The 12,887-nt window shown below is 46.2% G+C and overlaps 1 protein-coding gene across 1 annotated transcript in view; it reads left to right on the forward strand.

Moving 5' to 3' along the window:
- Positions 1-2,391: 2,391 nt before the first annotated feature.
- The window catches only part of abcc8 (ATP-binding cassette, sub-family C (CFTR/MRP), member 8), a gene marked incomplete at both ends in the record, with an annotated part of 57,654 nt that continues 47,158 nt past the window's right edge, over positions 2,392-12,887 (forward strand). The window contains 5 exons of the mRNA XM_084452771.1: positions 2,392-2,412; positions 4,341-4,503; positions 6,857-6,998; positions 8,535-8,656; positions 11,049-11,227. Coding sequence (XP_084308897.1) covers positions 2,392-2,412; positions 4,341-4,503; positions 6,857-6,998; positions 8,535-8,656; positions 11,049-11,227 — 627 coding nt within the window. The remainder of the gene's footprint in view (positions 2,413-4,340; positions 4,504-6,856; positions 6,999-8,534; positions 8,657-11,048; positions 11,228-12,887) is intronic.

Here is a 12,887-nt window from a genome sequence, read left to right on the forward strand (position 1 = left end):
CAAATGCCATCGCCTGATTAAATACAAGTCCATACTCACTGGGGATCGCTTCGGTTTTGTTGGAGTAAAACTGTACAGCTATAGTAGCAGCACATCGGGAGTCACGGGCCCCACTTCAAACCCTGACTGGCCAGTCTGTATCTCACAATGGCACTGGCAACACATCTGCATGTGTGTTAGAGTTGCAAACCTGCCATTTTCAACTGTAGTGAGGCAAACATGCAGGTGCATGATGAATTGAGACATTCCAATTCCATTTCCCCCCCCGATTGTTTTCCTTCTTTTAGTGTGTAAGACTCCATTGAGTCTTTTCGTGTGTAAGACTCAGTTGAGATAGAGTACGTAGTAATACAGGTGACAGATTGTGTCCTGCTAACTTTCCTTCCCTGTCCCTGTAGGACGTTCTTCTAGTCATCTGGATCTACAGCCTCCCAAACACGCCAGCAGCACCATGGAGATCATCATCCATCCGGCTCATCTTCTCTTTCCTTGTAGCTTCTAGCTATTCCTAATCACGATGGACAACAACCCAATCTAATGTTCTGTTTAAATTGATGTTAAAAACAAGCATGTCGACCTTGAATACTGACGAGAGAAACGATCTGATCCCTGCGGTTCTTTGTCGGATCCCTGTACGTGTGATTAGTACCAGAGGAGCTTTAATGAGTCTGTGCTGGTATCCTTCACCCTGGAGCACCTCAGAGACTGCAGGTCTCCAATCGATCCACGTTTCCTGATTCTCAGGCCTAATTAACAGCCTTATCAGAGCACACCTCAGTGGTGCTGTATACTGGAGCGTCTTTGTCTGGGTGAGACACCCCAAATCTGATCTCTAGTCAGTCTCTACTGAGCCCTGTAGTGAGCCTCTATCCAGATATCACACATGATCTGTAGTGAGCCTCTATCCAGATATCACACATGATCTGTAGTGAGCCTCTATCCAGATATCACACATGATCTGTAGTGAGCCTCTATCCAGATATCAGACATGATCTGTAGTGAGCCTCTATCCAGATATCACACATGATCTGTAGTGAGCCTCTATCCAGACCAACCGGCAACATCTTACCCTGTGGACCTGCAGGAGGATGGATCAATACTGCTCCCCTGTGCAATCTAATTTTCTCTTTCTTCTCTCTCTCTCTCTCTCTCTCTCTCTCTCTCTCTCTCTCTCTCTCTCTCTCTCTCTCTCTCTCATAAATAGAATCAATAAAACGGATTGTTCACACTCACAAAGGATTGTGCATATTATTGGTAGCCTGTATACAGAAAGCACACTCGTGCCTCAGTACATTTTCATCTTATTCTATTATTTACATGGACTTGCTTAATCGTGTTGGAATAGGCTATTTATAGCCTATAAATGAAATGACAGCCTACTGATGTGAAATTATTAACTCCCGTAGGGGGCGATTGTGTGCCTCCGCTCTTTGACCATGGATTAGGATCCCAAGTTCATCATCGGCCACTTTTCTTTGCCCTTTATTCGCTGTAACCGGTCCTGGGTTACAGCGCCTTCAAGTTCCCCAACAGGTGGGTCGCCATGTAGGCCTCTATTAGGGTTAGGGTTAGGCCTTTATTAGGCCTACTGGAATAATGCCCGATAGCCTTGTGTTCAAAAATGTATGAAATCCTTAATGCAAAATGCATACAACTTTTAATAAAAAAATAGCAAAATGCAAATACATTATTGTGAAATTGTAGGCTATGTAAAATCAATTTTGTAATTAAGTAGGCCTAGTTCATGTTTGTGTGCCTGTAGTAGGCTAGGCTATTGCGCTCCATAGCCTATTATGTAATAGAAATACCCAGCCATTGACATTCTGTTCACTTGAAATGTCGTGGCATATGTGACGACAGTGCATTGTGTGTTTAGGCCATTAATACATCCATGGTTAAGGCTAACGGATCGACCGATTTTGTGTGCTAGTTGCCGGCTCATGCCAAAGGTTGCTGGCCTGGATGATATCGCTGCCTTCTTGATCCACGGCGGTTTCAGCACCTTGGCCAGCTCCCGTAAAGGAACAGGTTACAAGATGGTCACTGAGACCATCAATTAGGCTATTTCTGGCGACATATACATCTTATTTCCACTGTCGTGCCGAACCGATACCGCCGCTCCGGACCCGTGGGAACGGTTACAGTGTCTGTTTCCACCTCGCAGTTTTCAAAACTAGGTGGAACAACACTTGTGATCTGACCAGATGTGAGTTCAAATTATTTTGTTGGAGGCACCTGAGTATGAAATACAGCAAGTGTGCTTAAATGTCTGACAACAAAATATCTCGCACACTTACAGAAAATATATTTTGGCTTTTGCGACGGATAGCTGACAACTGTCAAGTTTGTTTAGAAGATTTCAGCGGAAGCGCTATCTGTAAAAATAAAAAGATGATCTCCCGATATAAACCGGTAAGCGTTTGATGTGTGAATGTATGAGTGCAATCAAACGTATTGAGTGTGATTGAGTCTGTGATCGGCATGATTTGCTGTCCTGAAACTAAGTGTTTCAATGTATCCGAACGGGTTTGGTTAATAATTACTGCCGATAGCCTAAAAACTGCTTTTGGTAGTTACTGTAAGATCAACTTCATATTCGAAAGGCTTTTCAGTGTAAAAGACGTATGATCCACAGCTGAGCTCCATACTCACCCCTCATTTGACCAGATCACAGTAGCTATACTTCATCGAGGTAGATAAGGGTTATACAAGAATTCCCTGGATGCCCCCCCCTCTCTCTCTCCATCAGGAATAGCCCCCTGATGATTGGTTAGTGGTACAGTCAAGCCCTCTGGTCCAGCTTCTCTGACCCAGCAAAAGTCTGGTGTCAAAGTCATAACATTAGCCGGGATTACGGCTGCCATGTTGCAAATCCAACCCCACTGATCCATACGCCATTAACAGTACTTTAAACACTTCTGCATGTAAACTATTCTCTAGACTGCTCGTTATGTGTAACCTGAGATCTATGGCTGGGGCCCAGTTGTTGAGCCTGTGTTGTCATTCGTGAGGGTCAGTCTGAGCTAAGAGGAACGCAGTGCAGATATGATACTATACTATAATTTACTGTAGAAGCCGTGCCATCCTCCATACAACTGGCATGGATGTGTCCTTGCTTGCTTGATTAATTGCTTTTATTTGAAAGAATGTTAAAATACATGTAGACCTAGTACCCCAATTGGGCAACAATATATCCATTAGAACCATTCTGACAAGGAATAAAAGGTCCCTATGAAGAAGCTGTCTGACATTGAGGTTTATGGAATACTGTCCTGAGACCAACAATGTGCCTTTTTCTTATTCATAATTCATGTGTGTATGTGTGTGTGTTCCATCTCTTAAGTCTGCCACCTCTGTGTTTCTCCACCCTTTTTTGAGCTTTTTATAATACAGCGGATTATGTGAAAACTGGACAAATACATGAATGGATTGGTGGGATTATAATCCCTGGAACTGTGGTGTTTTGTCTTCAGAATAATCAGCATGCTCCGTATATACCAATCTGTAACATTAACACTGTTCACTCCACACACATTCTCTCTTTCATTCACACTCATACACTCACATGTTCTCTCTCTCTCTCTCTCTCTCTCTCTCTCTCTCTCTCTCATTCAGTCTCCTCTATCCCCTCTCCTACCTCTTCCTCTCCGCTGCTGCCTGCCTGCTTGTCTCTCTGTCTGTCCGCCTGGCTGTACAGACACCCTCACATTCAGCCTCCCTGCTGTCGTCTTGCGAGGACGATGTTGAAATCCCGTTACCAGAGATATGAATAGCAGGTGCGCCGCAGAATGCCTCTGCTCTAGCCTGGGTCTGGGTGCGCGTGTGTCCGTGAGGCGCCAGTGTGTGTGTGTGTGTGTGTGTGTGTGTGTGCGTGTGTGAGAGAGAGAGAGAGAGAGCGGGGGTGCTTCAGCGGCAGGGCGCATAGCTGCTCACTAGAGAGCGAGCGCTGGGCTGGAGGATGTCTGTGGGAGACGGCAGGGGGACACAACGTTTCTCACCAGCGCAGCCCGGAGAGCTGGTTAGACTAGCTGAGAGGAGCCGGAGCTGCTGCCTGCCCCTCGCTGGACTGTGACTGCCTCTACAACCCCCCCCCCCCCCTCTCTCTCTCTCTCTCTCTCCCTCCCTCCCTCTCTCCCTTCTTTGTCTCTGGACTCGAGTGCTGGGAGGCAGGATGTAAGAGGACGGAGGACGGTCACTTACTGGGACCTGCTGGTGGCCTTCAGAGCCCTCCAAGGAGGCAATCAACATGCTCTGAGAGTCTCTCTCTCTCTCTCTCTCTCTCTCTCTCTCTTTTCCTCTGGTCTTCCTCTCCTCCTGATCCTCCCGGCGGTTCTCCGCAGAGTCCCGGTTCCACCATGTCTTTGGCGTTCTGTGGGAACGAGAACAACACGTCGGCGTACAACGTGGACGGCGGCGTTCTCAACAACGGCTGCTTCCTGGACGCGCTCAATGTGGTGCCTCACGTCTTCCTACTCTTCATCACCTTCCCCATCCTCTTCATCGGTGAGTGGAGAACCAAAGGAGAGCACACACGCACACAAATGCACGCACACACACACACACACACACACACACACACACACTGTACAGTGTTTGATGTCGGCACTGCACCTTGAGGGTCTGTGATACAATACTCTATGAGGGGTAGTCTGGAGAATGTATCCTCTAACTGTCCTTGGCAGGTTTTGATATTTAAACTGCCTTCGGCACATATTTGTGACTGAGTGTGGTGGGTTTGAGAAGGGTCTCAGTCCAGGTGGTGAGGAGTTTCTGTCTTCATGAGTTATTACTGAGACTCTTCCTGAAATGCAAATGTGTATCTTATACATTTAGTATAGAATACCCTTCATACTGTATGTTATATAGTACATATTTGCATCCCTCATTGACAAACCAATAACATTGTGCACATATCGCATTAAGAAATATGGTGAGGTTTAGAGTTCGTATGGCGAGCAATGCTAGGACAGATTCCCAGAATCCTCTGGGTGTGGGAAGCATTTTTATTTTCGACAACAAATGGTGACCTTCCTGTTGGAATTTGCTGAGCAGAGGCCAGATCCATCATCACACTGTACATGTAGAGAGTAGGCTGAAGTTACAGAGCTATCATCATACATGTAGAGAGTAGGCTGAAGTTACAGGGAGCTCTGCTCCCTGCCTGGATGCACAGCCCAACCTTTAGCTTCATCATCACTGTGTGTCACTGTGTCATCAGTGTGGGACAGACCTGCCCTGTGTCATCAGTGTGGGACAGACCTGCCCTGGGTCATGTGTTTCTGTCACTGAATCTCAACTCGACCACTCGCCCCCTGAACCCTCAATCAAGAGGCCACATTATTTGGGTTAAATTGAGAATTGATCGTAGTGGGCGCTCAATCTTCTAACTGCCACTTCTCTTTTTCTCTTTGACTCCCTCTCCCTCTCTCTCTCCCTCTCCCTCTTTCTCTCCCTGCCTCTCTCTCTCTATCCCCCCACACCCTCTCTCTCTATCCCTCTCTCTCTACCCATCTCTCTCTATCCCCCCCCCTCTCTCTCTCTCTCTCTCTCTCTCTCGGTCAGACCTTTCCACTGCATTCTCTCAATCTCTCCCACTGTATCATCTTGGTCTAGTTTATCCTCCCAGTGCTGCTGTCACATGACTGACCTCCCTCCATGATTGGGAGTACTTACCCCATCTAGTCTGTCCCTCCAGCTGCCAGACAGCACAGACGGCCTCTCTGTCTCTCACAGTAGGCCTTGCCACCACACCAGACCAGCAAGTGTTGATGTGATCTGTACCATCCTAGTAGAGTCCTATTAGAGTCTTATTAGAGTCCTAGTAGAGTCCTATTAGAGTCCTAGTAGAGTCCTATTAGAGTCCTAGTAGAGTCCTAGTAGAGTCCTATTAGAGTCCTAGTAGAGTCCTAGTAGAGTCCTAGTAGAGTCCTATTAGAGTCCTAGTAGAGTCCTAGTAGAGTCCTATTAGAGTCCTAGTAGAGTCCTATTAGAGTCCTAGTAGAGTCCTAGTAGAGTCCTATTAGAGTCCTAGTAGAGTCCTATTAGAGTCCTATTAGAGTCCTAGTAGAGTCCTATTAGAGTCCTAGTAGAGTCCTATTAGAGTCCTAGTAGAGTCCTAGTAGAGTCCTAGTAGAGTCCTAGTAGAGTCAGGCATCATCTCTATCCTGTCTAACGTTACCCTGTCCTGCCTGGCTCAGCCTGGACAGACATCCTCCTCAGTCAGCTGCAGGCATCAGGACATTCACACAGCTTCAGTTACGCTCTGATCAGAGAAGCAGATGCTGTGTACAGAATGTGTCCCCAAATTGCTCCCAATGAGCAGGCAGGCACCTTGCATAGTAGCTGCCGCCATTGGTGTGTGAATGTGTGTCTGAATGGGTGAACGAGAGGCCATTGTAAAGCGCTTTGGATAAAAGCGCTATTAAAAAGTGCAGTCCGTTTACCATTCATTTTTACCAAAGGGGTTAAGCGGTGCCCGTTACGGCAGTTGTAATGTATCCGGTCCAACACAGGTGGTGCACCAGGTCATGCAAACTCAGTCACCCTACCAGTCTGGCTTCAGATCCCACTGGACTAGAAACGCTCAGCCAATCACCTCTCAGCTCACAGATGCTGGCAGGCTGCCGTTCCCGTCCGATGGCCTCTAAACCAGCTCCTCTGTCCCCCAAACTGACCCAGGGACAGCCTCATCTCTGCTCTCGGTGTTTTCCCGGTACTACAGATCAGACCAGAGATCTGTCTCTAGGACAGGAGTCACATAACCCGTGCTAAGTGTTATATAGCGCTGCCCTCTTCGCTGAGTCGCTGAGTCGCAAAGTCTAACTTCCTGTTGCTTGCGTTGTGTTTCCTGTGCAAGGCTGGGGTAGCCAGAGCTCCAAGGTCCACATCCACCACAGCACCTGGCTACACTTCCCCGGTCACAACCTGCGCTGGCTCCTCACCTTCGTCCTGCTCTTCGTCCTCGTCTGCGAGGTCGCCGAGGGCATCGTCTCCGATGGGTGAGTCATGTGCCACCGAAGCGCAATCAACCAATTCGCCTTATTCACCTGGCAGCCATATTGGTCAGTCTGGGGTGCGGATGTGGAAGTGCCCGTTGACTTCAGTGTTAAAAGTTCACTGTAAAAACACCACTTCAAGAACTGAAATAGTCAAAATAACAGGCTAAATACACTATCGGGGTTATAAACTCATCATTACCAGACTTGTTTTTCACTGCCGTTGTTTTCGCGTTTGGAAATACATGGAGGTGAATGAGCCATAGTTGGCTGTCAGCTGCATTCACTCCAATGTATTTCCAAATGCAAAATGTGTGTGCGAGGACTCCAACTTGCTGGACTGGCAAAAAAATCTGCAAAACACTTAAAAGCACTGTTCTGTGTCTGCCATCATTTGCAGTCGTTTTATATGGAAAAGACGCTGCTACCTATATCCATAAAGAGCTTTGATCTCCCTGCTGGGACTACATTATGTGAATGTGATCTTGCACTGCGTTGTGTGACTCTTGCTACTGTTGGATTTTGATATTGATTTGTATCTTTGATTGAAAATCCAATAAAGAAATTGAAATGTGTGTGTGTGTGTGTGTGTGTGTGTGTGCGTGTGTGTGTGTGTGTGTGAACAAGTCACTGTGTAAAAGATTAACTGCAGAGAGCAAGCCAGTCAGAGTCATTACACATGATGGAGCTCATCTCATGTCCCCTATCTCTCTCTCTCTCTCTCTCTCTCTCTCTCTCTCTCTCTCTCTCTCTCTCTCTTCTCGTTCTGTCTATGGTGTTTGACCTCCCCTGGTGTGGTTTGCCCCTGTGTAGTCTCGGGTAGCCAGGCCTATCTCCACACTTTGTGTTAGCGCTGTGCCAGCGCTGGAGGAAGGTCTGACTGCAGCACGTTATTATTCTGAGGTAGGGAATTGGAATTGAGCGGCGCCAACGAGAGGCTTATCTCAAAAACCTACATGCTGTGAGTCAGACCAGCCCAGGTGTAACTAGGCCCTGTGTTCTCCCAGGATCACGGGTCTGTGTGTGTGCTGAGAGCTGCTGGGAAGGCTGAGTGAGTATTTTAGTGATGCGAATGAGAGAAAACTTTCCATATGCTCTCCAGAATGAAACGCTCTTCACAACGTTACTCACCGTGACAAAGGATCTGGAACTACTTTTTGTTGTAGCATTAAATGCATTGTGTGTTCATATGAAATGGCTGTTCACTGATTTGTACAGTATGCAGGCTTGTTAGCCTATAGTTTGCAAGACTTTATACAGAACTGCATACCGGAATGGGTAGCTGGTTGTGTGTTTACAGTAGCTGCAGTAGGTGTGTGTGTGTGTGCGTGTGTGTGTGTGTGCGCATGTGTTCGCGTGTGTGCGCACATGTGTGTGTATGTATGTGTGTGTGTGTATGTATGTGTGTGCGCACATGTGTGTGTGTGTGTGTGTGTGTGTGTGTGTGTGTGTATGTATGTGTGTGTGCACATGTGTGTGTGTGTGTATGTGTGTGTGAGTGTGTGTCAGTGTGTTAACCTCCTCTCTCCTCCAACCCAGGTTCAGCCTGTCTCTCCACCTGCACCTGTACATGCCTGCCGGCCTGGCCTTCATGGCTGGGATCACCTCCATCATCTACTACCACAACATCGAGACCTCCAACTTCCCCAAGCTACTGCTAGGTAGGCCTGACCCTCCTGTATAACCTCCACAGGCTACTGCTAGGTAGGCCTGACCCTCCTGTACAACCTCCACAGGCTACTGCTAGGTAGGCCTGACCCTCCTGTGCAACCTCCACAGGCTACTGCTAGGTAGGCCTGACCCTCCTGTACAACGTCCACAGGCTACTGCTAGGTAGGCCTGACCCTCCTGTGCAACCTCCACAGGCTACTGCTAGGTAGGCCTGACCCTCCTGTACAACGTCCACAGGCTACTGCTAGGTAGGCCTGACCCTCCTCTACAACCTCCACAGGCTACTGCCAGGCCCAAACTACTGTAATGCTATAGGGCTCAAGACCTGTCCAGTCTGTAAGATTCAACAAGCTAGTTTATTTGGTAGTCAACCATGATGGAAGACGGGGAATGTCAAGGCTGGGGTCGTATAGAAAATGAATGGAATGTATTCAGTATGATTCACAGAGGCCTCGCTGTCCTTGTGTCCTCTCAAAGACCGATCAGTACGACAGACCATTCAAAGGTTTTTAAACCACAGTGGTACAGTTTAGACGGATTTTTGCCTTATTATGTTGAAATGAGATCTGTTTATTAAGTTTGATGACATTAGCCTGACAGGGTACAAAATAATATCCTGTTTGGCTAATGAAATCAAACTAACTTTCATAATGGCTTAGAATCCTTGGGAGGCAGGCATCAATGTACTGTAATAGAATATTCTGTTTGTGTTTGAGGCAAATAAGTCGGGGAGATTTTGAAAAACGGAGACAATCTACATAATAATATCAGATCAAAAGTAGATCCGGCTTGTATTCCTCCCCATCATACGGTTAATAAATACATGATAAATAACAGTTAATAACAGTGCACTTTACCCATAATGACCCCTACCCCCCGGCCCCCCCGCTGTGTTCCCTCCAGACTGTTCTCCTCTCGTGCGTCATCATCAACATCCTGCCATGTCATTGGTTTCCTCCTTCCCTTCATCACGTCACAGTCAGAGAGGTTGTGCGGTCGGTCTGTCTCTGGGGGCCGGCCCCTGAGGTCGTTGTTTGGGTGTCAGAGGTCTATTCCACTGCAGCTCGCCTGGAAGAGGCGGATGTACACAGAGTGAAGAGTGAATGCAAAGGGAATAGGACTCTAGATCTAGTGCAGACTGGTTGGTGGCTTATTGACCTTGTTAAAGCAGAAAACCAAGATAAAATGGACAGTAGAAAAGCACATAATGATTATCGTATGTATGTAAGGAGATAATTTAATTGCCATATTGTGTGTGTGACAGTGGAGATGGTTACTACCTGCCTGCATTTCTCTAGCCTGGCATCGCCATCCTGATCACGGGAGATCAGATAAGATAAGATAAGATAAGATAAGATAAGATAAGATAAGATAAGATAAGATTAGATAAGATACGATTAGATAAGATAATTGAATTGTTTATTGATCACCCCAGGGGGAAAATGTTTCAGCAGTTGACAAATAACAGAAAGTTTGAAAGAAGAGAAACGCTAGAAACAGAATCACAACCGTTTATCTAATATGGGGCTGGTTTGATATGATGACTGTTATATCAATCAATCAATCAATCAATCAAAGCTTTATTTGTACAGTATAGTGCATTTCATACCCAGAGGCAACACAATGTTATAGATCCCGGCATGAGCGCTGTTCTCTCTCTATTGGCTGGTTCTCTCTCTATTGTTTCTATGTGAATTGCCCTTGGACAAGCGTCACTGAAGAAGCTGTGGGAAATCAGGGGGAACAGTGGGGAGGAGGATGAGGTGGAGGAGGAGGAGGAGGAGGGAGGCGAGGGAGGGAGGGAGGGAGAAAGAGAGGTGAAGAGAGAAGAGGCGATGCAGCAGGGGGCGGAGGAAGTGGAGAAATGAATGTGTGTGTGCAGAGCACTTTGTTCATGAACATCTGGACCCTTCGCAGGGGAACTGGAAAAAGACACCAAATGTCAGAAAGCTCCCAGGCAGTAGACACCCCGTCACTAGGAATCTTTCTGGTTTCCGACAGCATCCCTGGTGCATTCGCTCTTCCGGTTCCCTCGAAGGCCGAGGAATATTCCACTGCTGTCGTGAACAGGATAGGTAGTAAGAAACCCAGCACTGGCAGAACAAGTACCTGTGATGTAACATGGATATTGTTCTGGTACCCTATATGAAATGCAGTAATGACAACAACAGCTCCCCACTCATAGAAATTGTATTCTCATTTTAGACTGGTGCATTACAAGTGCACAGATCCCAATTCACTACAACAAAGGGTTGGACCGTTCGAATACAGGCCCAGTCAGGCTGAAAATGGTGTTCCAGTTATTTCTTTCTACATGCTGTTCCCCCTCTATCTCTCCCTGACCCCCTGCTGACCCCCTGCTGACCCCCTGCTGACCCCCAGTCCTGCTCATCTACTGGGTGCTGGCCTTCCTGATGAAGACAGTCAAGTTCGCCAAGTACATGGAGCACGGCATCGGCCTCCGGCAGCTGCGCTATGGTATCACCGGTCTGCTGGCCCTCCTCTACGGCCTGCTGCTGACCGTGGAGATCAACGTCATCCTGGGCAGGGTGAGTGTCTATGTGTGTGTGTGTGTGTGTGTGTGTGTGTGTGTGTGTTCTCCATCTTGCCTGATCACAGTGTCACTCAGCTCTCCCAGCTTTCAATGTAGCATCACTATGAGGACAGGTCCGTGCTGTTCAGGTTGATGTGCTGAGGGACCTGGTTGGTCTACTGCTCCATGCTCCTCCCATCCCCTCACCCATATCCTCCTCTTATAGGACAGCAGGGTTGGGATTGAGCGAGTGACATGGTCACATTCGACTCACACATTCTGACTGATATTGTACATGTTGTATCTGTCTGAAGTAGGATGAGCCCAGGATGTGAAGTCACACTATTAATACTAATAAAGGTGCCTTATTGTTGTCTGTGTTGATGATGATGTTAGTGATGATGATGATGTTGTTGTTGTTGTTGTTGATGATGATGATGATGATGACGACGATGACAGGTAGTTGTGTGAGAATAGAACCCGCGATTTGACTGTGCGTGCTGGTGGATACAGATGTGCCATGCTGTGACACTGGTAACAACCTCATTTAATCAGTCAGACATAAAATCTCTGCCTGTTTCTCTCTCTCTCTCTCTCTCTCACACACACACACACACACACACACACACACACACACACACACACACACACACACACACACACACACACGTGTATCATCCACATTAGCATAATGTTATGTTGGTGAGTGAATCACAGGAGACGCTGCGCTAGTCTGATAAGATGGCCATGGCTACAGCGAGGCAGTAAGGAAAAGTTTTCTCTCACCCGTTGTCAGATAAAATTGACAGGTCAGGCAGCAAGTTTCTTAATTCAGCTAACTGGTCATTCCGTTTTGATAGGTATGGATTTGAAAGCGCGTTTCACTGGCAGACTTTATGTCCATTGCAAAAAAACATGGCTAAAGCCATATGTTACATAAGAAAAGTTTAACTTTGTGGCTAAAATTATGACACCCTAATGGCAGTCCTTTTTTCAGAACGAATATATTTCCGAACTAATTATATGCCAATATTTGAAGGCTCAAAAATTGCATTGCCAATGAATATTAGGTTAGAAAATGTTACACAACGTCCTGTATAAACCACGGCCATTTCCAGTTTCTATCCGAATACAGACAGATAATTTTGTTGGTTGAACAGATACCAGGGTTATAATAGTTTTGCTTTTTTCATTAGTTTTTATTTTTATATCGTTTTAACTTTTTGTGTTCAATTTCAGTTTAGTTTTAATTAGTTTTTAAAGCAGATTTTTGTTTAGTTTATTATTATTATTTTTTTAAATGCTTAGTTTTAGTTTAGTTTGCGCTAGCCTGGTGAGACCATCCTGATCTCGTGAGCTCATGTTGTTTCACTCTGTGCTGTTTCACCATCTGGCGAACGTCAGATTACTTCTGCGCAGGGGCACAGCTAAAGAAATAATGGAGGATAGATTTCATATCCACCCAAAATACTATGCTTATGTATGAAATGAAAAAGACTAAAAAACTATGTGTAAAAATTTTTTTTTCACACATAGTTTTCGTTTTTTAGTTAGTTTTCGTTAACTATAATAACCTTGACAGATACAGATAATGACATCTTGCTGCATCCATACTCCAATGGCCGGTAAATGTGTTAGTCTTTTATATGAGCCAAGAAACACACAGAAGAAACCATTGCTATTGGTTG

Source organism: Borostomias antarcticus (genome assembly GCF_949987555.1).
Source record: "Borostomias antarcticus genome assembly, chromosome: 18".
NCBI classification, from domain to species: domain Eukaryota; kingdom Metazoa; phylum Chordata; class Actinopteri; order Stomiiformes; family Stomiidae; genus Borostomias; species Borostomias antarcticus.